The 26010-nt window shown below is 41.8% G+C and overlaps 1 protein-coding gene and 2 pseudogenes across 1 annotated transcript in view; 1 reads left to right on the top strand and 2 right to left on the bottom strand.

The window, feature by feature from the left end:
- The window catches only part of LOC139446629 (uncharacterized), a 161839-nt pseudogene that overhangs the window by 89467 nt on the left and 46362 nt on the right, over nucleotides 1-26010 (bottom strand).
- Nucleotides 6602-26010, top strand: part of LOC139444743 (uncharacterized) — a 46134-nt gene continuing 26725 nt past the window's right edge. The window contains 20 exon segments of the mRNA XM_071225679.1: nucleotides 6602-6650; nucleotides 6996-7136; nucleotides 9283-9396; nucleotides 10319-10576; nucleotides 11062-11197; nucleotides 11357-11567; nucleotides 12098-12256; nucleotides 12654-12883; nucleotides 13901-14025; nucleotides 14651-14957; nucleotides 15282-15408; nucleotides 15542-15778; nucleotides 20322-20531; nucleotides 20639-20913; nucleotides 21457-21610; nucleotides 21853-22074; nucleotides 22417-22573; nucleotides 22926-23209; nucleotides 23591-23788; nucleotides 25260-25398. Of these exon segments, the coding sequence (XP_071081780.1) occupies nucleotides 6617-6650; nucleotides 6996-7136; nucleotides 9283-9396; nucleotides 10319-10576; nucleotides 11062-11197; nucleotides 11357-11567; nucleotides 12098-12256; nucleotides 12654-12883; nucleotides 13901-14025; nucleotides 14651-14957; nucleotides 15282-15408; nucleotides 15542-15778; nucleotides 20322-20531; nucleotides 20639-20913; nucleotides 21457-21610; nucleotides 21853-22074; nucleotides 22417-22573; nucleotides 22926-23209; nucleotides 23591-23788; nucleotides 25260-25398 (3718 nt within the window). The 5' untranslated portion in view covers nucleotides 6602-6616.
- LOC139444745 (zinc finger MYM-type protein 4-like) lies at nucleotides 16410-17514 on the bottom strand (annotated as a pseudogene).

Below are 26010 nucleotides of genomic sequence, written 5' to 3'. Positions count from 1 at the left end.
CCTGACCACCTGATACCGTTAGTCGCCTTTTACGGCAGGCATAGTCGCCTTTTACCGCAAGCATGGGTTGCTTAAGACCTATTCTATCACGAGATCAGATGAACATGTATTTAACAGGACGAATATTCTATTCATTATGTAGTTTTCTAACTCATCTGATCATTGAAGCATACTGAACATAGTTCCAGCATAAAATGTTATTTAACTCGCATGAGAAGTCAGTTAAACATTTTGAGATAAGTTCAGTGTTTCATCACTAAATACATACTGCTGAACATTAATTATTTTCTCTCTTATTACCTTTTGGGGGTCATCCACAGCAAATACACAATAACCTAATATGTAGCTCTCGGCCCCCGTTTATTCTTTGTGTGTTTGCCAGTAATATATAGGTCAGTTGTATTCAACTTTTGACGGAAAGTCGGTTGTGAGCTGTATTGCGTCAGGGTGCATGATGCATGACACTAGGGAAAATAACACGCAGTTTCAAAATACGGAGGCAATACCCGGGATCACTCCGGGTAAGGCCCAAAATATGTTGGGCTAATATCAGATTTAATTATTGAGGCCACAACGTTGCTGCAACACTACCAAAACCAGAAATAGTACAGGCGAGTTGATAAATACAAAACGTCAAAGCCAGAGAATAACCGTCTCGATAGAATGACGAATGATGTTCTCACCCGTTTCCTGGAATACATGTAATGCCTTCAGTGAGTTTTGTGTTGACACACAACGGCATTATGAGTAGGCCCTAAGTAAATGGAGAGGAACACCTTGTGTTAAATGAAGGGTTGCGTTACCTTCGTGCCAGATACCGATTCAATGTATTATCGTCAAATCTACATGTACGTATCTCGACATCAGCAACACTTGGTTGCCTTTAATTTCATAGCCGACGTCCGTACAAAAGGCATTATACCTATTCTTCAAGGCTATTGTTCAAGCTTTCTTTGTACGTTCGTTGTGTATGTGTGTACGTTTTGTCTGAACTGTTATCAGATGTTTCCGACATGTCCTCCCTGTTCCCGACCTGTCCTCTCTGTTACCGACCTGTCCTTACAGCTACCGACTTGTCCTTACTGTTACCGGCCTGTCTTTACTGTCACCAACCTGTCCTTACTGTTATCGACCTGTCCTTACTGTCACCAACATGTCCTCAATGTTGTGGACCTGTTCTGATGGCGAATGTCAGATTTAATTATTGAAGCCACGACGTTACTGCAACACTACCAAAACCAGGAATAGTACATGCAAGTTGATGCAAATACAAAACGTCGAGTCCAGAGAATAACAGATCTCAGATATCAAACGAAACAGATTTCGTTGCGCTTAAACAACACACATTGCTTTTACATGGCAGTTCTCTGATGCCCATTATGAGTAGGTCATGGTGAAATGGAGAGGAACAAATTGTGTTCAATGAAGGGATGTGTTTCCTTCGTGCCAGATGTCGATTCAAATTCTACAGATACATAGCTCGACATTGAAAACACTTTGTTGTCTCTATCGTGTAACATGAATGTAATATATTGTCAAATAATTATTGTAACTGTATTACGTTATTATCTGTTGAGATTCGGTAGAAGCTAATTGCTTAGTGATCAGTTGTCAGGAATGTAGTACTGTTTAATATAAGCGAAAGTTACTATATTTAGATGAGAGTGTCATGTGTACACTTCCGGAACACCGTGTACTGTGATATTCCAGGGACCACCATCGCAATGTTAGTAACCGAAAAAAATCAATGACACTGACTATGTTCACACACCAGACCATCGTAAAAAGACACATCTTTTTCATTTCAATATGATTAAAAGGTATCATGAAAGAAATGACAATGTACCTACTCGGTGTGTTGCCACTGTTTCACCTATGGATATTGTATCAGATTGTGATAATGATGAGAAATGTGACTTTGTCAAGTTTGATGGCATTGCTGATGCTGTTAGCTGGAAGCTAAACAATTCTAAAGTGTTAGCTAACTTGGATGTTAAGATAAGTCATCAGATCAAAAAGCTCAAGTGTCAGAGTTAATTCAAGGGTTTGCTCACTTGTTCACCATGTACCATACAGATGTAGTGTGTCATGATGTAGATGTAGGGGACAATGTACCTGGGAAACAACATCCTCACCGGATGAATCCAATCAAGCCTGAAGCTTTGAAGAAAGAGATTCATTACATCGTGAACAATGACATTATTGAACCAAGTATATTTTGTCAAAATTACTCACATGTTGTCAGCCCTCTCACTAATTTGCTGGGCAATAAGGTGCCATTTGTTTGTGAAAGCAATTGTCAAGCCGATTTTGAGAAAACAAAAGCCATTTTCATGAATTCTCCTGTTCTCCAAGCTCAAAACTTTGAAACATCTTTCAAGTTAGCTGTAGATGCTAGTGACAGAGCTGTCCTCTTGAAGGAAGATGCATCAGGCTTTGATGATCCTGTTTGTTATTATCCACATATATTTGACAAACATCAGAGAAATTGTTCCACCATTTAAAAAAAACAAATGTTAGCTTCACAACAATATGAAGTGTACACTTATCACAATCCTCTGACTTTTCTTAATAAAATGAAAATTAAAAACTAACGCCTAATTTGCTGGAGCCTGTCTTATCAAGACTTTGATTTAGACATCAAGCATACGTATCAAAGACACAGACAACGGTAGGGAATATAATTTATGGATGTCAACTTCTTTATTGATGCAATTCTGACCCCTGATACTTCAGGCACACACTTGCAAGCCAACTACCCACTGGGAATCGTGCGTAGATACGTCCTTCATGCATTAGGTGAGGTGAGGTGAAATGGGGTTTAACGTCGCATCCCCGATTATTACGTGTGAGTGTGGCTGCTTGTACTAGTCCGGACTGATGCCGATTTATAGTGACAGCCCACTGAGATTAGCCATGCCGCAGTTTAACATGAATACCCCACTCAGACACAGCATGCTGACTCCGATCCGACCAGTCCTTGTTTTGACTGCTATGAGGCAGAGAGCATATGTATATATGTAAATGTAAGACCAACAAAAGTAATAAGATAACAAAAGGTGGAAACATAACAAGGGAAGCCAACAGATAATTGGCGCTGATAGGTGATTAGCAATAGACAATGGAAGCCAACACTTTACAGTAATAAGCGCTGATAGTTATGGAAAATCTGGAAGCTAGGACTCTCCAATATACTGGTGGCCACAGTTGCAGGGGATCTGGTATATACATCATCGGGGGTTGTGACTTTTTGTACTTGTCCGAACTGATGCCGATTTATAGTGCTAGCTCACTGAGATACCATGCTGCAGCTTAACATGAATACCCCACTCAGACACAGTATACTGACTCCGAGCCGACCAGTCCTTGTTTTAGCCCCTTAATGACGAGCGCCGGTATGACGCGGGGGGATCGAACCCCAGACCTTCCGCTCTCCAGGCAGACGCTCTACCACTAGACCACGGAGGCGGTCCTCAAAGGGAGAGAAGACATGAGCGTAAACATACTTAAACTGCTCCACAGGAACATCTTTTGTAGCTGGTTGCAACAAATAGATGGAAATAATATCATCATTAGATGTGAAAGGTCTGTTAAAAACTACTTCAGTAAGTCTGTCACAGTGACCGCTCGTTGTAATACCTTTAATAATAATACATTCATTTATAATGCGCCAGATTCCTGTACCAAGTAAATGCTCATTACACTGCATACGTTGAAGCAGGTACTGCTGCAGCGATGATAAAGTCGTGGCTGGGGGCGAAGGGTGTTGAATTTAGACTGAGTCATACTGCTTGAAAAGGTAGGTCTTTAGACGTGCCTTGAATGAAGGGAGTGATGGTGGGAGCTTAAGTTTTGTTGGTAGATTGTTCCAAAGTGTTAAAGCACAGGATTCGAAAGATCTGTGACCAAAATCTTTTCAAGCGGTTATCTGAAGCTTGCAGCAGGTGTTCACTTTCAGAAGGGAGACATCTAGGTGGCTTATATTTAGGCAAAAGTTTCATCAGATACAGTTAGGCTGATTTACTGAAGCATTTGTAGGCTAATGTGAGTAGTTTAAAATTAATTCTAGCTTTGAGAGGAAAACCAATGCTGCGACATCACAGAAGGGGTTATGGGTGTCCATTTTGAAGTTCGCTTGTCTTCATTTCCTAAGTTTTGAGGTACAACCGAGCATGCTCATTCTTCGAAGATTTCAAAGAGCATCCTACGACTCTTGCTCAAAAGCTGTTACAGCATCCAAGGCCTGTGGATGTGGAGGGCATTTCCAAATCAATGACAAAACTTATGTTCAATGCAATTCACTTTTGTCACTTGTACCATATGTTGTTGTTTCAGATAAAACATTGACTTGCCTTTGCAGTAGTTAAATTGTTTCACTGAAATTTAGAAATAGTTAGTTGCCTTGCCTGTGGACAATTGACTGGCTTTGTATGTATTTGTGACGGGTGTCACTGGTGCAGCCACTTAACACTAGGGACACGTCAACGCTCAAGCATCTTTGCATGAACTATGGAAACCCTGCAGTGCCCCAATCAATAGGAAGTTGGTTATGTATTTTTTATATGCGAAAAAAATGCTTTGAACATCATTGCCATAATCTGTTAGATGTACGTGTAAGTCTTACCTAATTATGTGGTAACTCATATATCAACAAAGTCCTTTTTGTTGTGCAAGTATGTTATAAGTCACACTCACGTTTACCTTTGTCGCAGGGTAAATGTCATCACGAACGTCCGGTCACGCCAGTCTACATACTATACGACGTGCGGCACCTTTGGCTGGGATCGGTGCACCAGACACAGGTAAAAGCCAGCTATCACTGGCAAACATATATTGTGATATAGGTATTGACCAACTACCATACAGGTAGCCAGCAACTGTTATACAGATAATGACCAACCGTTATACAAGTAAAACACTAACTGCCAAACAGATATTCACTAACTCTCATGCAGATAACCAGTAAATGCCATACAGCTAATGGCCAACTGTCATACATATAATCACACATTGCCATACAGATAATGACCAACTGTCATACATATAATCACTAAATGCCATACAGATGATGACCAACTATCATTCATATAATCACTAACTGCCATGCAGGTATTCAGTATCTGCCATACAGGTAATCACTTACTGTGATATACGCCATAACAAATTGCCAGAGAAGTAATCACTAATCGCCATACACGTATTCAGTAACTGCAAACAGGTAATAGGTAAAATAGGTAAAACTTCACATTAAATGTTGCCTCAATGCACGATCTCCGGTCTTAAATAAAAAATGTATACTTTTATAATGTTAAAATCGAATGTAAACCAAAAATGTAATGGCTTTGTCTGTATTTCTGGCTATGGAATTATGAGATGCTGAACAGTAAGTGGTTCCTGATTGGTCATTTCCGTTCTTATTCCGCCTTATTTGATGATGCTACCACTCGGAGTTCACGATGAGCTCATGTATGATATGAAGGTTTTTGGACTGTACGATAATAACGAGAGAAAAAAGAAGAATCTTTGCACAAACTGCATACAAGTAATACCTAGCAGACATACAGGTAATCAATAACTGCCACCCCAAATTCCCAAATTATATATATACAAGTATCACTCTGTGAACATGTTGTGTAGGTTGTACATACATAGGATCTGTCTCTCTGTGAACAGGTTGTGTAGGGTGTACATACATGGGATCTGTCTCTCTGTGAACAGGTAGTGTAGGCTGTACATACATGCGATCTATCTCTCTGTGAACAGGTAGTGTAGGTTGTACATACATGGGATCTATCTCTCTGTGAACAGGTAGTGTAGGTTGTACATACATGCGATCTATCTCTCTGTGAACAGGTAGTGTAGGGTGTACATAGATAGGATCTGTCTCTCTGTGAACAGGTAGTGTAGGCTGTACATACATGCGATCTATCTCTCTGTGAACAGGTAGTGTAGGTTGTACATACATGGGATCTATCTCTCTGTGTACAGGTAGTGTAGGTTGTACATACATGGGATCTATCTCTGTGAACAGGTAGTGTAGGTTGTACATACATGGGATATATTTCTCTGTGTACAGGTAGTGTAGGGTGTACATACATGGGATCTATCTCTCTCTGTACAGGTAGTGTAGTGTGTACATACATGGGATCTATTTCTCTATTTACAGGTAGTTTAGGGTGTACATACATGGGATCTATCTCTCTGTGTCCAGAAAGCCAGCATAGGATGTACGTACATGTGATCTATCTCTCCAACAGGACAGTATACTACAAGCAGCATGTGTGTCAATCTGGATACAGATCCACCGATAACCATGGCTGTCCGCACGGTAAAACTACCTTTACGGAAACATTGCAATCTTGTAATCACAAATATATTTAAGGGACTATTCAGTACATTCATATAAATATGTAATCTGAAAAAGGCTCTGTCATTGATTGACATGTACTTTATTGACTTCATCACCACATCCGTAGCCATCTGCGACAACGCCATCAACCCCACCGGCGCCTGCAACATAGACTACACTACGTCCCACATCATCTACAGCAACGGCGTGACCCAATACAGTAGCGGGGGAACCTGCAGCCTCCCCGAGATATGCACAAACTGCAAGATGGGCTTCTATGCCAGCCCAAACAGATGCCGGAGTGAGTGGTTAACGGTGTACTTTTCTAAAATGCACACGTATTCCTCCATGATCCGAGTGCTCACAGACCAACATACAGACAACTTATATGACCACTGTAGTGGGATGATCTGTAGAATTATATTTTGTTTCATTTTCCCGAAGAGAGGCTTGGTAAATTGGCAGCCCTGGCTGGTTCATGGAAATAAATCAATAATAGGGCGCTGACATGTTTTAATAATCTTTATACATATATCACAACTGGATATCTTAAATACGTTGACAAAGTCTGAAATACCTTCTGGTCACGTGGTTACCTGCAGTTCTCAGGTCGGTAGTGTCTGCATGCCCTGTTTTCTACGGACAGTGTGCTCGGCCATCTCCAACTGTGACCTGGAGCAATGTACATCGCCCTCTGACCAGGTGTGTTCCCGGTGTGAAGGGGTGTACAGGGAGCTGGCTGGGGAACGAGCGTACACCGTCACCGCAGACAAGAAATCCTGTATCCGTAAGTATCGGCAATTGTGGACAGTCACACATCTGTGACATGCTTGTTATTTAATACTGGCTTCAACAGTACACAAACACAGAAAAATATTGCATATTTCCATTGGACAAGGTGTTACAAATGCCTCCTTTGCTCACAGGATCTCCGTAACTGATGACAATAACAACCTTTTTAAAATTAAATGTAGAAATTGTTGTAACAGTTGTTCATATGAGTGAGAAAAGGACTTTGTTCATTTTGAACATTTGTGACTTGTGACGACATTTAATGTTTCAAACAGGCTGGTTTTTAAGAAGTGTGTTTGAAAGACCTTTAACAACTTGTGCTGGTGGATGGGGGTATAAACAGTAATAGTCCAAAGTATCGAAAAGTACTTGATATTGCCTTGAAACATTTGATTGAATCAAAAACAGTTTCGTGCGTGTGTTTTCAACTTTGTGCTGAAGACATGTCAAGTTCTCTTTTGTACTACATTCCAAAGCTCCATAAAATTCCGTACAACGAGAAATATACACCTCACCAAAAGTATCTCACCACCAAAATTTGTTGATAATCAGAAAAGAAAAGTGTTAAGAGAAGCTTGAAAGCAAACAAAGTGTTACTTAACATCACATAAGATGTTAATTCAATAATACAAGGAAAAATGAGCATTTGCAAAGAAAAGAAACAACTTTATTCGACAGCTACTACAAGGAGTGTAACTGGGTAAATATGATAACTGTCAGGAATGAGATAGGTATATTAAAACGTACATGTCTCAGTAATGTTGTATCCATGTCACAGTTAGATGATCAATAGTGTAAGCCAATATCTTGTGTAGCCACCCTGTGCACGGACCACATCCACAAGACACCTCCTCATGCTAAAAATCAGGCGCCTGACGAATGAGGTATGTGTTGCAATTCCTGATGCAATGTCTGGGTCATTTTTGGAGATTCTGCACTGGAGGGTCCCTGAATGACCCAACTGATCCCTAGATACTCGACTTGATTCAGGTAAGCCAAAGGCAGAGTCTCAGCGGCGTTGTTCTGGAGATGGTCAGTAGTCGGTAAGGTAGGGCATCGTTGTTCAAAGAGACAGGACGTGTTGCTAGTGCATGGTTATCAAAATGAGGCTCAACAAAACCGTCCAATATTGTATGTTGGTACCTTTGTCCATTTAGAGTCCTCTGAACAGTCAAAAAATCAAATTCCAATTTGGTGATGCGATACTTTTGATGAGGTGAATAAATTGCAGGGCTCAGCAAATGTACCACCAAAGATGGTCCCTATCTCAGAGATTAACCATAATCCTTAATACAGGAAGAACTTCTTTATATTCACAGTTAATATAGCATTAGAGAGAGGACCTGGTGATGAAGGGGATTCACAAAAGTCAAAGCTTTAGCGTGAATCTTTGCGATTCTCTAAGAAGTTTTGATTTTTCAACTTCATACCACACTATTCCACTTGTATCAAATACTTTTTGTGCATATAAAGAAAGTCCTCCCTCGATTGTATTAAGAATTATGGTTCATCGTTGAGACAGGGATTTCGTGGTACATTGGCTGGACCAATAAACAAATGCTCACAGAATAGACGTAATCTTCGGGCTCTTAAGTTTCCTACGATTACAAACGCCCTTTGTTACCTTTATCAAACATTTAATGATGATCGTGTATTTGAGCCATTCTGATTGTCAGTGACAGGTAAAAAGTAATCTTCGGTCAGGGACTTGAAATTCGAAAAATGAGCCCTCTCACTCACTTTAGCCATACCTACTTTTCTCATCATGTCAGAATTATAAGTATTGCACATTTAAGGAAGAAGAAAGGCCAATTGCCAACCAATCGAACATGCCTGATTTATTTTGTAACCAACATTTCAAAATGTTTTCATAACCTTTAAATTTGATTTAATACCTAGTCCTAATTTATTTTACGGAATAACCAGATAAAAGTTTTAGAGTTTCTGCCTTAACTGACTGGTGCGGATATATTTTATGACAAAAGTAGTGAGGCTCCAGTGTGAGAGTTACTTAGTGATTTTAAAAAATTAATCACATATATAATCTATTTCCGTTTACAGTTATAATGGTGCCTGTAGTTATATATAATGCGACCTAATTCACCTGTATGACTGACACGAGTATGCTGTGTGTTTTTCAGAGGCATGTTCGTGGCGCAGTGACAGTACACGGTGCTACCCAGGACAATGTGCAGAAGAATATGCAACGAATTGTATCTGTACAACAGAGTTTAGCGGCAGTCACTGCGACAAAAGTAGGAACGAAATACACATACAAAATCAATGTTGCACCTTAGTTCCGAGAGGAACATATTGGCACAAACGTTAATTATAAAGTATTACAATATTTTCCAATCAATAGTTTTCTTGTTTTACTGAAAACATTAAATGTGTGAACAACGGCCTGCACACAGTGAGGTGAACGGTTCCCACTCAACCATATATCTCTCCTTCCTGCCTGGGTCAGAGTAGGACGCCACTCCCCAATTCTTGTCCTAGAGACGATCAGGAATCAATTGGGTGACTTGGCTGATTGCAGGTCCTCGTGCGTGGATAGTTGATGATGTCATGGGTTTGCCTGGTCCAGACTGTAACATTGATATATCTATTTTTGCCTGCTGTTTAAACAACATTCACTTATCCACTCTTTTCTATAAATACCTCTTGGGTTTGCTGCAGGATGTGATCCGGTTCAACATTGTTTTGTTTCTGAAATTACGTCACCACCTCCATCGCTCCTATCTTTAGCTCAGCACAGACTTTCTTTTGCTCACGAGAGGTTTTTTGGCTTGTGTTGTTCGTAAAGGGTTTAAAATAAAGATATGGTTGCGAAGGTATGTAGAGAAACGTCAGAGAATAACCAATTTCCATTATCCGTGGAAATAGATTCCTTGAGGCATTTTTCCAACTGTGTCTTCCCGTTATCAGGAAACTGATGAATCTGGCGGTTACTGACCATGTCATCTGAAACATCCGCCTTCCACCTGACATATATGTTACGGTTCGTTACAGTCTGACAGTTACAGTTTTTCAGGCTACTTGGCTTGATTGACAGGTCCTATCAACTTTGTTTGATGCTACTCTTCATTCACTGACTACTGACTTTGTGGGCGAAAGAAATGGTATGATACACTAGATCATCGAGGATGTATTCACTCACTCACCTTGTATTTTCAGTCGACACGCTCCCGTCCATTTTGTACAACACACTGAAGGTGACCGGCCCGGGCCTGGTCAAGGTGGAAGCCCCAGATAACCCCAACGAAGGAGCTCCTCAAGACCAGTCCTGGACCAACATCAACGACACCAGGATGATCCACTACAAATTCGAGACCAAGTTCATCATGACTGCGACTCCACCGCCCAGACAGGCCTATGTTGAAGACTTTGCAGTTGGCATCATCAACGCCAAAGCAACATTTGAAGTTAGAAGAAGTATGAACACTGTGTTCTTTAAAAGAGTATTCTTTCATGATCATTGATTAATATTATGCCCAATGCCATTGCTATTGTGAATTTATCACATAATCATGTGTTTGTTCTGATGAGCAGTTGACTTGCCTGTGCAAGTGTTTTCTACTGGTGTTACCAATGTGACCGGATACGCTCACCTTTTCTCACGCCCCGGATATCATCATCATTTGAGAGTGATTCAAAAACACATTCTCATGATACAGACGGAATTGCACAATTGACCCTTAGGTTTTGTATGGTTATTTAAAGGGTTTTGTGGCTTTCATTGACATCATTAGGTAGCCATAGTTACTTGGTATTTGCTAAATATTTTCACTTTGATTTTATTCACCTTTGGTCCTTTGAATACCGACTTTTCTTATGGTAAACCGTTGAGATTTCTCAATAACCTTTGTGAAAGTAGTCCAATCAATGAACACAGATCTAATGCTGTAAATTTGTTCCAGACGACTCTGTCATACTGAGCACTGTACGACCTTGCCATGGCCCCAGTAAGACGGCACCTCATAAAACTAAGTTGACCTGTGAGGAGGACATGACTGCAGATACCTTTCTCTCACTGCCAGTGGAGCATGGAGATATGTGAGTCACGTGGCATGAGAGGCCTTGAAAAACGAACATTTCGTTACAATAATCAAGGTAAACTTATCGTTTAAATTTGCAATGACAGAAATAATAGCAAGTTACATATTACACAAGCTTCTTGGACTTCTTTGATCATCCGTTTTTGATTTTTCACAGAATGGAATTCACATTTGAGGCAACTAATGGTGGCTACATTAAAGTGAGGAACAAGGAGAGCGGCAGTCTCGTGACTTACTACTACGAAGGGAAGACACAAATCAATCGGTATATCCTCGGGTTTGACTTCATAGACCCACATCACTGCAGTGTAGATCTTGAGGAGAATTGCACAGATGACATGATATCACTGGCCAAGACCCACACACAGGTCATTTGAGAATTTGTGAAGAACGATTATTGTTCTCAATACTGAGTTTAACAACGAGTCCAATTGTCCAGTGTACATGAAAACCAAATAGGGATAGATTATAGATTATAGTTGCTTTATTAAATAATTAAATAATTTTATATATTGGGAACCTGGGAAATTTAAACTCTGTAATTGTAAAATGCGAGAATAGTATTCTTGTTATCATTCTAGTTTTGTAAGATTGTAGAATGTAGTCCAATAAATATCTATTTGTAGGAATGACCTTCTGTGACGTCATAGACTATTGCTGAATATTGTAATTATTTACTAGTCTGTTAAAGGTGCATGCAATAACATGGTTATACATGTATGTACTCTTGGTCTCCAGGCTTATGGACACATTGAATACAGGAGCAACAGCTGCACTTTGCTGGATGCTGCTTGGCTGGCCAGTAATCGGCCTGATTGTTACACGATGTTCACATGTCAGTGATGTCTATGAGTTGATGAGTGTCATATACACATGTAATGTATCCGTCTGTCTCCAGGCTCCGATCAGTGTCACGTGGCAGGGATGGAGGGACGACGTCCTGGTGTTCTCCTACTTGGTGTCGATATTTGAACTTTATGACAAACATCCCAACAAAAGTGACTCTCAGCTCGTGGAGAAATCACTAGCCTTTGAATCTGACAGTTACAGCGACGAGGTATGCTTTTGTGACAGATAATATGCCTTCACTCACTCACAGAATTGCGTCCCTTAGAAGTGTCAGGATCATTGAATGGATGGTTGGTAGTGCAGATTCGAATCGAATTTGATCCTTGGTTCTGACATCTCATCCGGGCTTGTGGGATTCAAGACGCGTGTTCCCATCAGCTTTCCTCCCACATTTAGCTGGCAAGCTGTGATATCTGGTCATGGTGGGGTTGACGCCAGCTTACTCATTTCGCTTAATCATGTCACACACATAACAGAATTACACACATGCATGAAAAAGTTAATATATTATGATCATTATGTGTGATATTTATTGTCAAGCCAATACATTTGTGTCATCTGATCTTTCAAATCTAAATAATACGTCATTCATCCTTGGTTTGCAGACATCATCGAGCCAGTTTCATCTGCAACACCCCGGGGTGTATGCGCTTGTTTTAACTGCTTACGACAAGGCCGAAAACAGTAAGAGTACTCGGCGAATATTCATCTATGACGAGGTGTCAAAAGTGGGCGTTGTCCATGACACGAGGCTACTAGTGACGTCATCGGCTTCTATAACAACCCACCGCTGGCAGTGGAATACGACGAACGTGTCTGTCGACTGGGAGAAGAGGTTAGGAAGCACACATTCACCAAAATTTGTCATCTGCATCCCTGTAGTGTTTCTCTTGGCATGTGACTTGGTTCAAAATTTGACTCCGTGAATCATGTCAGACAATAAATCCCACCACCCGCGCTCTTCCCTCAATCGCTTAAATTTACCAATCATAACTGGTGGGCGTGATTTGTTTAACGTGGGGGCTCTACATGATAGAATTGCATTGTGCAATTTTGCACACATTTATTTGTCTGATGATCCTCTTTTGAAGCATGTCAAGACTCATGAAGAAAACAAAGCATTCCACAGTTTTCTTAAAACGAGCCAAGGATAAAATCTCAATGTCAGTGTTAATATTTGTGGATGGTTTTGTACTGCTGGTTGGTATAGAAATGAGCATCAACCAAGCGAAGTGCTATATCAAATCAGCCAGTTTGTCATGGAGAGGCTATTTGAACGACCATTGTATCGTGGTTATAAAAAAACCCAGTAACCCTGTAAAGTTCTTTGCATGGATGAAGTCGGCTTGAAAGATTCAGGGAAAACATGGCAATTATGCGGACCTCCCTTCCGAAATATCACGCTTGCATCCCAAGTTGTCCGACTCCCCATTGTTCTCAGTGCCTCCATGTTTATTGACATCAGGAGAGTACCCAGGTATGCTGCCAAGAATACAACCCTTCTGACAATCTTGGTAATATAAAAGGCTGCAGTGTTGGGGAGTATTCACATTACGGGGTGGATTCGACCGGGCAGCCACTCCTTGGAGAAGTCCCATTCGCTATCTGTTCTGTTTGTAGAGGGGGCGATGGCCCTGAGCTGATGATTGGCCTTACAAGCCTGACTGTGCAAGGTCCATGCAACCCCCCTCCGCCCCCCATCTTTGCTGCATTTATTTATTTTATTTTGTATATATTATCATATATTTCGTATTTATAATGATACTGTATTCAGTCACTTAATCAAGCACGATGTAAATGTACTTGTGACACACATAGGTATAACAATATAACATCCCTATACGCTGTACAGGTACATTAACACCCTTCATTACAACAACGGGTGGCTGAAGCAAGCGGCCTCCTTGCATGACGTTACCCCGGACTACGACGATAACAACCACTCCAGGGGAATAGACGCCATTGATCACGTGCAGGGTGAGGAACTCCTTGTGTTTATAGAGTTTTATTTCCCCAATACCTGCCTATTAAGGACGAACTTGAAGCATTTGTGATGGGTTGATAGACGGCGCCCTGGTTGACACAGTTGTCGAATTATCACAATTCCCTCAATGTGGTTTGGCTTTAACGCGACGACTTCGAGACAGATGATAGCAGTTGCCGTCGGCGAGACAATCAGAGGTGTCGAACGTGAGCAATGACCTTTACCGTCGGGGAGACAATCAGTGGTTGATAGCGTGGCCAATGACCTATTTCCTTAATTTCCTCACATTTGTGATAAGATATAGCTCCTATCCGCATTCCTGCGCCAACATCTGGGCTCATGTACTGATGTAAATCTGCTATTCTTCAAACAGGAAGGTAATGATTTCCCATAAAACATTTACGATCGCAGTTTGTTAAATGTGCTTCATGTCCAAATGTCACTCACGTCAATTTGTTTTTGAGTTTAATCCATCAAATGTTATTTGAACGAATAAGCAATCACCTCTACAATTACACAATTGTTGTTTGTATCATTGTTCGGTTTATAATTGTTCACAAACCACCTCCCCCACAGTTAGCTAATGCGTCAGTTAGAGAAATGGCTTCCATGTTCCAGGCATAGTGGAATACCGCACCGCCTTCCTGATTGACCACAGTGGCGGAAGCAGCATCCTCTCTCCCCCTCCTGACGCCGACTTCCAGCTCCAAGGTCTGACTCAGCACCAGACAGTCACACCGGTCATCGTGGACGGAGACACCGTCAGGTTCTGGGTCAGGGCGTACGACATCAGGCGCGAACTCCTTGAGGAGAGCGTGGCAGTCCACGTGGACACATCGCCTCCAGTCATAGAGAACCTGTGGCTCACCAGGGGAGACAGACTCAACGTCAGTGTTCATAGAGTAGAGGAATTCAATGAAATGACGTAAGTTTCTCTTTCTACATGTTAAGTTAGTAAACAGTACCTTCAACGCAAAACTATGGCAACGGGTGACCCATTTGTCTCATCCGCCGCAATTTACGGCTCTAAGTTGCGTCCCTCCGGCGTTCTTGACACTTATGATCGTCGGTTCAAATCCAACTTCTCTTTAATTATGTTTCTAGGTTTGTCAGTACCATGCCCGTGGTCTTAGACTTCACATCACTTCATGAAGCTGACACGCCGTGAAAATAACTAAAATACTGTTCAAAGACGCCTTAAACCAAAATCAAATACTCGTTCAACAAAGTACCATGTCTTGCATTTAAGATTTGAGTGGCTGGCGTTTGATGACCACAGTGGTCTAGAGACTGTGTCGTGGAGACTCTACGACAACATCACCGGCTCAGACATCTACCACGGAGAAGAACATCTATCAGCTCAAGGAGACACGCAAGTACATACCTTCCTCTGTCATTGGTTGCTTTGTTAATGTTTTATTCGTTTCAGGGAGGTCCAATATTGCTGTTGTATTGCAAACAGAGGACAAATACCTAAGTATTTATTCAGTTGTGTTTACTTACCCCCAGACACTGGCCAACTGCACAGCGAGGTACGGCGACTATGCACGGGGCGCCAACTGTTACTGTACGCCAGGGACAGGATGTTACCACAGACACTTCCAGATCAAACCACGCATAATCTCGTCTAATCTCAGTCATGGTGGCGTGTTCCACGACATGCACAAGGGCGTTCACGACTCCGACTACTTCATCGAGATTACAGTAATGAACCACGCCAAACTAAACGCGTCGCTTGCAATCAAGGTGAGCGAACTTTGTGTGTATGCGCCTGATTGAACCAGTGTTTGACAGTGTTCCTTTTTTTAATCGGTCTAGAATCTTAATGTAATGATGATACTACTAAACATACATGTAACGTTAATGAAACGCACATTACACATGCTATGATGTTACTGCCCCTCTAGGTGACACATCCCATGGTGTTACTGCCCGTCTAGGTGACGCATCCTATGATGTTACTACCCCTCCAGGTAACACATTCTATCATGTTACTGCCCCTCTAGTGACGTCACACTATTGTCTCGCCAGGGTCTTTTACCGACTAAACCTCTACTCGTAGTTTACCGGGCATTCCCCTGGTAAGCCCCGGGCTTTCTCCAAGAAATCCCGGGAGATTTTCTACTGAAAGCCTAGTTTTTGTCCCAAAGAATACCCTCTGTATTGAATTACCTTTCTGCATGAAAAAAAAACAACAGAACATGGCTCAACTATTTATTGATATTAGTTGAAATTGAAATTGAGCGTACCAGTTCGATTTAGTTTGTCTTCAGGTCTTTGGTCATCTGCTCTTTTCGGATCAGCTTCTTCACGTGAGGGCGAGTTCATTTTTTTCCACACACTAAGTATGTCAGACACCGTTGCCTTTGGGTTGTCTTCATGCCCTCAATACCGGACGTCTTGCACAGTCTTTTGACGGTAATTTGTAAGGTGTTGTGGCCGATGGCATATGCAGTATACCAGTCTTTCGACGTTCTAGTCCTTCTTGGAGTGAAGTAGAAGTATTCAGTATGTTGACCAGGTTTGCTGGGGGAAAAAATGGTAGCAAGGGACACTTGTAATGTTTGTTTTTGTGAAACATTGCATTGTGTGGGCTGATACTACACCTTCTGAAAATTTCATTCAAAATTTAGAATGTAGTCAAGATTTATATATAGCGATTATCAAATACATAATTCCAAAACCCCTAAATAAACGTAGGTAATACACGCAATATGCATTGGTGTTTTTAACACTTGCCACAAAGACCTTCTTTTCAAAGAGACGCACAAAACATATTTTAGGGTTGTCCGTGTTCTCATACGCTCGAACTTGTTTCGGTACCAGCTTGCTATGCTTCAGGCCGCCGTGATTAGTCTTTGACGCGTCTTCCGTGTAGAGTATATACTTTCTGCCATTATCGTCAGTGTGAGGACCTGTTATTTGGGGGTTCGAGAACAGCCTCAGCGATCTATGCTCTTTTCCTCCTCGCAGTGCGAAATGCAAACCTGTGTAAATGTTTTGAAAATGTGTATTTTAGACAACGGCAAATATGAACAATAATGAACATTCATTTAATCATTTCAACAAACTGTTAAACTTTTGTGTTCAAAAAGGTTCACACATTAATATTTCAATTTTATATGTGAATGAACAAATTCCAATGATTTAGTTTATACTATTGGCGAGAGTGATTAAATAAATTTTCATTATTGTTCATATTTTCAATAACAATAATGAACATTCATTTAATCATTTCAACAAACTGTTAAACTTTTGTGTTTAAAAAGGTTCACAGATTAATATTTCAATTTTATATGTGAATGAACAAATTCCAATGATTTAGTTTATACTATTTGTAAAAGTGATTTTCGAAGATATAAAGAAAAACAACTGTGTGATTTACTCTACTTACCGGTAAGATAAAGAACCGTATCCACAAGTTGCTGAGGGACGTCTTCGTCTAATGAACCGCTACTCCACAAGCGCTCTTCGTCGTCCATTGATATAGTTTCAGTTTTCTTTCTGGCAGAGCTGCCCAGTCCTTTTTTAGAAAGTTCCTTCATTAAAGCGTCCAGACATGTTCTGCTCTTTTCAAACTGTTGATCCTCGAACAAATTAATGTCCTTTCGCCCTTTAAGCCTCAAGCCACTCTGAAGAACGGTAAACAGTCCATGTACAGTATCCGCCATGTACTGGGTGCCGACCAGTTTCCTCGCCTCAAAAATGAAATATTTGAAAGCGATGTTCATAGTAGACTCATTTCGACTATATCCTCTGTAAAGCACTTTTGCGGTAATTCCAAATTGTCCGCAATTGACCGTGACTTGCGTTCTTGCAACCGTTTAAATGTTGAGAATGCCCAGTCATTTTTTTATAACGTGTTGTTCTAGGGACACAGATTTCAATTTTCTTGGCTATTTCACGCTCAGGGAGTGGATTTCCAAAACGGAATTTAAAGTCATCCCTTACCTTGTCTTCTTCGGCACAGGATGCCGATTCTTTAAAAACTGACTGCATCAGAAATATATCGTTGTCGTCTGCGTCCATTCTCTTCAGTGGAATTCATTCGACTGGCTTGAACCACGTGCGCTCATTGTTACAACGGGCCTGAAGCACGTGCGTCACGTGCAGCGCGCGGATGTACTCCCCGCGTATTGCAGTTAAACTCTCAACAGTAAATATCAATGAATTCATGTTAATGCCAATTAGTAAAATCATTTCTAAATCATATATTTTCCCTTTCCATCCTTCGCGGGCAATACTTCTCAAACAAAACCTCGAATGCAGTTTTCATACTACACTTCTATAATGTTTCAGCCCCTCTAGGTGACACATTCTATCATGTTACTGCCCCTCTAGGTGACACATTCTATCATGTTACTGCCCCTCTAGGTGACACATTCTATCATGTTACTGTCCCTCTAGGTGACACATTCTATCATGTCAATGCCCCTCTAGGTCACACATTCTATGAAGTTACTGCCCCTCTAGATGACACATTCTATCATGTTACTGCCCCTCTAGGTGACACATTCTATCATGTTACTGCCCCTCTAGGTGACACATTCTATCATGTTACTGCCCCTCTAGGTGACACATTCTATTATGTTACTGCCCCTCTAGGTCACACATTCTATCATGTTACTGCCTCTCTAGGTGACACATTCTATCATGTTTCTGCCCCTCTAGGTGACACATTCTATCATGTTACTGCCTCTCTAGGTGACACATTCTATCATGTTACTGCCCCTCTAGGTGACACATTCTATCATGTTACTGCCCCTCTAGGTGACACATTCTATCATGTTACTACCCATCTAGATGACACATTCTATGATGTTAATGTCTCTCTAGGTGACACATTCTAGGATGTTACTGTCCCTCTAGGTGACACATTCTATTATGCTACTGCCTCTCTAGGTGGCACATTCTATGATGTTCCTAACCATCTAGGTGACACATTCTATGATGTTACTGTCCCCCTAGGTGTCACATTCTATCATGTTACTGCCCCTCCAGGCGACACATTCTATGATGTTTCTGCCCCTCTAGGTGACACATTCTATCCTGTTACTGCCCCTCTAGGTGACACATTCTATTCTGTTACTGACCCTCTAGGTGACACATTCTATGATGTTACTGCCCCTCTAGGTGACACATTCTATCATGTTACTGCCCCTCTAGGTGACACATTCTATCATGTTACTGTCTCTCTAGGTGACACATTCTATCATGTTACTGCCTCTCTAGGTGACACATTCTATCATGTTACTGCCCCTCTAGATGATACATTCTATCATGTTACTGCCCCTCTAGGTGACACATTCTATCATGTTACTGCCCCTCTAGGTGACACATTCTATCATGTTACTGCCTCTCTAGGTGACACATTCTATGATGTTACTGTCTCTCTAGGTGACACATTCTATCATGTTACTGCCTCTCTAGGTGACACATTCTATCATGTTACTGCCCCTCTAGGTGACACATTCTATTATGTTACTGCCCCTCTAGGTGTCACATTCCATGATGTTACTGCCCCTCTAGGTCACACATTCTATGATGTTACAGGCTTTTTAGGTGTCACATTCTGTGATGTTACTGCCGCTCTAGGTCACACATTCTATGATGTTACAGGCTTTTTAGGTGTCACATTCTATGATGATACTGCCCCTCTAGGTGACACTTTCTATGATGTTACTGCCCCTCTAGGTGACACATTCTATGATGTTACAGGCTCTTTATGTGTCACATTTTATCATGCTACTGCCCCTCTAGGTGACACTTTCTATGATGTTACTGCCCCTCTAGGTGACACATTCTATGATGTTACAGGCTCTTTATGTGTCACAATTTATCATGCTACTGCCCCTCTAGGTGACACATTCTATCATGTTACTGCCCCTCTAGGTCACACATTCTGTGAAGTTACTGCCCCTCTAGATGACACATTCTATCATGTTACTGCCCCTCTAGGTGACACATTCTATTATGTTACTGCCCCTCTAGGTGACACATTCTATCATGTTACTGTCTCTCTAGGTGACACATTCTATCATGTTACTGCCTCTCTAGGTAACACATTCTATCATGTTACTGCCCCTCTAGGTGACACATTCTATCATGTTACTGCCCCTCTAGGTGACAGATTCTATTATGTTACTGCCCCTTTTAGGTGACACATTCTATGATGTTACTGTCTCTCTAGGTGACACATTCTATCATGTTACTGCCTCTCTAGGTAACACATTCTATGATGTTTCTGCCCCTCTAGGTGATACATTCTATGATGTTTCTGCCCCTCTAGGTGACAGTAGACGCGAGTGCACCGCACCCTGGAGTTGTCCACGATGGTCAGCCTGGACACCCGGAAGTGGACTACCAGGACAGCCTACAGGTCCACGCCCACTGGGTCGGCTTCTTTGATCGGGAGAGTGGGGTCAAGTTCTACCAGTATCAGTTTTCAGACAAGTGTCTACAAAAGGAGCATTTCGGTTTGGATACGAGTGTATTAAATGTACGTCTTCGCCTTCCCTCACATCGACGTTTATCAAGTTTTCTTCCAGGGTGCATATTTGCTCGTTGACAGTCACATACATGCGTCTCAAACCATCACAATTACAGGTGACGGAAACCTACTCGACACATGCAGCATGGTCGGCATCTTCCCCAGGGACGTATCACGTGACAGTGGTGGCCTACAACCGGGCCCTGGAGGCATCTGACCCTGTGTGTTCTGACGGAGTGACCCTTGATGACACACCACCAGCAGTGGGACAGATTGCTGTAGCCGCCTCTAGCATTGCCCCGGGTCTGGTCACCACCTCATCAGGCACGGTCTGGTTCATAGACAATCACCGCAGGAGAAGCAGAATTGCTGAACCAGATACCCAATGCAGGTACGAACCATCAGGATATTAAGATGTGTTTAAGTTATAACCATACAATTCTTGTTGCCTGTACATAATGAAAAAGACCTTTAAGATAATGTTTGACGTCTTTGTTTACCAAGGTTCCTATACGCCTTAGTGCACAAACGTCACGGAACGGCGCATAGACATAAAGGAGATCCCTCTGGTATTATATGATGGGTTTGTAGTTAGATCTCACGTTGCAAAATCTTTACATGCAGTATAATGCTCTAACTATGTGAACAATGTGCTGTCCTTTATGTCGTTTATCGGAGTTCGCCTTATTGATATTCAAACCTTTATTGTGCACGCAAATTAAGCTGGATGGTTGTTTGAAGTATGTCTGTGTCTATTGTGTATGAGAAAATGGATCGCTTCAGTTATCTTGCCACCGACCGTAATGGATTTATCTATAAATATTCCTATGTCACCAATTTTTAAATGCATCTTTTATGGTGTTTTTTTACCCTTAAGCTCTTAAAGCTGGAAGTCCCACTCCGTGTTCATGGTATACCCTGACGAATCTTTCAGATCCAAAGGAACAGCAATCGACGCAGCAGAGTTAGAGAAGTTCCCCATTCACGTGATGAGGAATGGAATGATGTTGAAACGAAATGCAACATTTTGCATAGAGTCTGAAGCGTTGTCAAGTTTCCACCAGATATACATTTCTACACAGCACCACGTATGAGAAATATTTATAGAAGCTTACATAACAGACGATCATGTCTAAACTTGGTAATAAATGCTGAAGTGTTTCATTGTGTATGTTGTGAGTCTCATGGGACAAAGTTGTTCAGTTTTTCACCACTTCCACACCCTATTCCCACCTTTGATAGTAGTGAGCATGTACACTCTTAATAAATCGAATCAACAATATCATGATTCTGCATGTGGCGTCTGTCAGTGACATATTGCTCTTGCCAGCTGTTTGTAAACTGGACCGGAACGGACGCGGAGAGCAGTATCCATGACTACGAGGTGGGGCTGATGTCAGATCCTTCTGGTGAAGCAGCTCCAGACATCCTGCCGTACACGTCCACTCATCATCATCCCCAGTATCAAGGCTACCATCCTTCTCTCAGTGAGGGGCAAGAGTTCTACATAGCCATCAAGGCCATCAACAAAGCTGGGCTTACAACCATTCAGGTAAACTGAGACTAGCAATGTTCCCTCCTGATTCTTCGATGATGAGTGAACTGTATCGTTCAATAGCAGTCAGTATCGAGTCTAAACGAGGAAAACAGTGACTGAAAGCATGACATACTGCCCATGCCATCAATAAATCAGCTAGGTCACAGTTCCCGACTCCCGATCCTTAATTTGGCTCTTTTGACAAACAACCATATCCAAACAGGAAATCCCACTGGGTTGTCGAATTATATTTATATTCTGGGACTTATCAGTCCATTTACCTGTTTGAGCACAGTTGATGATACATTACCAATTGAGCTACATGCCATGTTTTCCTGAACCTCCTGTTTTCTTCAGGTCCTGGGGCGTCTCCTCGTGCACACCCATAAGCCTGTCTTTAACGGGGGAGTCACTGCTGCCCTGACGTCCAGTCTGAGTCATCTCTTGGTGACGTGGAACAACTCACACGTCACGGACCCTGATGCTGCTCACCTCAAGTATGAAGCTGCCGTCGGTAAGAAGTGGCGGTCTTGTCTTCGTTTTATTGAATCCTTCGATCTCATAAATGCTTCAAATAATCTTAAATATATTTCAGATCTATTTATTGCGTTCTTATCTTTGTTTGTTAAACGTCACACTTATCACTATACAAGTAACATGGCGGTGGCCTGTAGCAATTCGGGTCTGAACCAGAAGTGTCAGTGATTGATATTATTAGCAACAATCCACGCCTCCAGGGTAAGATGACTCATAATCAACTAAGTCACAGAGCCTTAACCCCCTCTAACTACCAGCTTAGGTTAACTGCAGATACATTCTCACCTGGAAGTCCCACGCATACATTTGACATACTCTGCTGTGTACAGGTTCCTCGCCGTATGGGACTGAGATCCTGCCCTTCATTGCCCTGCAGTCAGGAGCAGGGTGCACAGTGACGTCTCCGCCCACGTGTACAGCAGTAGCTCTCCGGGACCTCCACTGGGACCTCCATCACAGCCACGCCTACTATGTGTCAGTCAGGGTCACCAACACAGTCGGGCTGTCCACAGTGGCGGTAGCAGAACCTTACGTCCATGGCGTCACGCTGCCCTCACCTGGTGTCGTCATGGATGTTTGCCCCGAAAATGAAGAAGAATTATTTCAGATAACGGTCAGGAAACGTAATTTCTTTACAGATAGTATTTCAAAGCAGAATAAATGCGTTTAACGACTGTTCACCTTCTCACTGTAAATGATGAACTCATTTTACTTTGAGTATAAGAAATTTAACTTGCATGAGTCGGAATCACACAATCTACTCTGCTTGTAGCAGAGATTTCTGGTGGTCGTGGAAAGCGTTTTGCTGCTTTTCTTTGGTGAGTTCTCCGTCTTTAGGAATATTTCTTCAATATCACGGCAGGGAACACCATTGTATCCACATGGGTAATCGTACTCGGGCCTTCGAAGTGACGAGGGAATCATTTCACCACTAGGCTACCCAACCCCTCATAAATTTCCACCTGGGCTGTGACAGTGTCCTCTAACATTGCAGGAACTGCGGGACTCCGACTACCAACTGTCTGCACGAGTGCTGAAGGCGAGGTGGTATGGGTTTGATAACGGCATGCTGAACGTGACCTACAGGGCGGGGATTGGCACCAGGCCTGGTGTAGTTGACGTGAGAGGCTATGAAGACACAGGGCACTTGCTACAGCATCAGTTCACGAATCTCCTGCTGAACACGTCACAGGTGACATTTGCATTAGTACATGAATCTGATGTGTTGTTGAGTGTTTTACTTACTCGTCTGTTTAATAGTGAATTTTGTCTGTAAAAGCAGTATAGACAGAAAACGGAACAACTTACATATATCAATCAAAAGTTGAGGTTGATCAATATTACAGTCACATGTTCCGTCAATGAAATCCATGGTTCACCAGTACATTCAGTGCATGTTGTCGAAGAGCGAAGCAGCTGTCTACTTGTTCAGCTGCATACAACACACAGACACATTATGTTACGTGTCGACTCCCAAATTAAAACAAGATTTTAACCAAGAGAATTACAATGGCAGTACACAATAGAGCGGTAGTACAATATTTAATGGCAATATATAATATGATGTCAGTGGTCAGTGTCAAATGCAAAAAGTAGTGATAGCAATAGTCAGTGATAGTAATATATATTCACCCAGCGGCGTCAGTGGTCAAGCTTCCGAGATGGGCAAGGCAGGGATGATAAGCGATCCTCACGTGAAAGCTAGTTCCGATATGATCAATTGCGAGAGAGAAACGTAAAGACTCTATTGAAAACCTAAAGACGCTTATAAACAACCTACCTAGGCACTAGAAAGTTTCACAGAGTGCCGTCACACTAACGCCGTCCGCGGTATACCGAACCGGAAGTTTACACACCACTCCAGCCAAGCTCCTCACAGCGATAGTACGTTCCCGGAGCTCTCTATACTATCGCTGCCACCAGTCAAAACTCCCCACTGTGAATAGGTGGCCACAACCATGCTTGGAGTTGAACTCGCAACCGAATGACCGTTATGTTTACAAACAAATGACGACTGTCGTGACGCCGAATACACTTATCGCTGCTAAATTACTTTCTTCGTTTGTCAATTTGAATTTCTGTTTCATTAAAACTATCGTGTTATTGATATTGTCAGAATGTAAGGGAGAAGTTGGTTGATTTTCCGTTAGTCTGCAATCTCGAACCAATCTGATTATCAAAACAACAAAGTGAATTCATCTGGAAAACATGGTCAGTCGTAAACCTTTTCAAATTGAAATATGATGGCATTCCCAGAGACATAAACAAAAGTATAAACGTTACTACATATGGGGTTGGAGGGCAAATTTCAAGATTCTTGAAATGGCCGCGCCCACACTGGTGGCAGCGATGTTACTGAGAGTGTAACGAAGGTGTCACGCGCTGGGAAGGAGCTTGCACTCCAGCATCTAAATATAGTAACTTCCTGACGACTGATCACTGTTCAAACACAATGCAATGAGCGTCCAATGTACTGTACAGTGTACACAGGTGCTTGTTCTATGATGCGTTGATGCATCCTATTGATAGTTCTTTGATGCATTCATTAATTGTATCAGTAAACCATTTGTTAACGTTATACTTATGCTAATCATGATTATAGCAACAATGACATAATTTCAACATATGCATAACTGCTACATTGTCTGAATGTCTTCTTGTAGAAATATTACACAACAGTCGTGGCGAGGTCGGCCGGTGGCGAGGTGACCCAGTCTTCTGATGGGGTTTACGTTATCATCAACAACGCTGACATCTCTGATATGACGATATATGATGGCCTCGGATGTGATTCCATTCAAGGTATTGTCTAAGTGAAGTTCAAGATGAACGTTTTACTATCTTGTTACGGGTGATTTGCAAATTGAAATGGGTACAGAATACAATTGTGAAATCATTAAATAACCACAGAAGATAAACGAATAACAGAAAAAAACATCAATTGAGACACACAGTTTTAGGCTTACAATCACAAATGACAACATAAAGGGTTAAATAAGTAGCAGCATCAGTACGGAACAGGTCTTCATAACAAATATACACTCACGAAGTTCAGAATATGTCACAGTCGAATATCTTGAAAGAAGCACGCGTTTTGTCTCTTGAATCCGGAATAGTGAGGGAAGCTCGGAAGAAGTCGATGTTTTCCGCACTGGACAAGTAGTTAAGAAGCTAGTCAGGTCAGAGAAGGCCTCGTGTCGTCCTCACCTCGTTCTTATATAAGTACGGCCAGCCTTCTAGACACTGTCACCTCACCTCATTTCCCGAATGATGTAGTCTGTCCCAGAGTTCAATGATGCACACATGTCGATAAGTCTGAAATATTCTGGCCGTCACAGACTGCTGAAATCTGGCGAAAAAACAGCTTGATATTTTACGATCGCTTCATTTGCTGTCATGCTGCCATATTTGTCT

The sequence above is a fragment of the Haliotis cracherodii genome, unplaced genomic scaffold (assembly GCF_022045235.1).
Source record: "Haliotis cracherodii isolate W230 unplaced genomic scaffold, xgHalCrac1.p SCAF_6, whole genome shotgun sequence".
In the NCBI taxonomy this organism is placed as follows: domain Eukaryota; kingdom Metazoa; phylum Mollusca; class Gastropoda; order Lepetellida; family Haliotidae; genus Haliotis; species Haliotis cracherodii.
The sequence above is the reverse complement of the archived record's forward strand: the minus strand, read 5'-3'. Positions and strand labels throughout refer to the sequence as shown.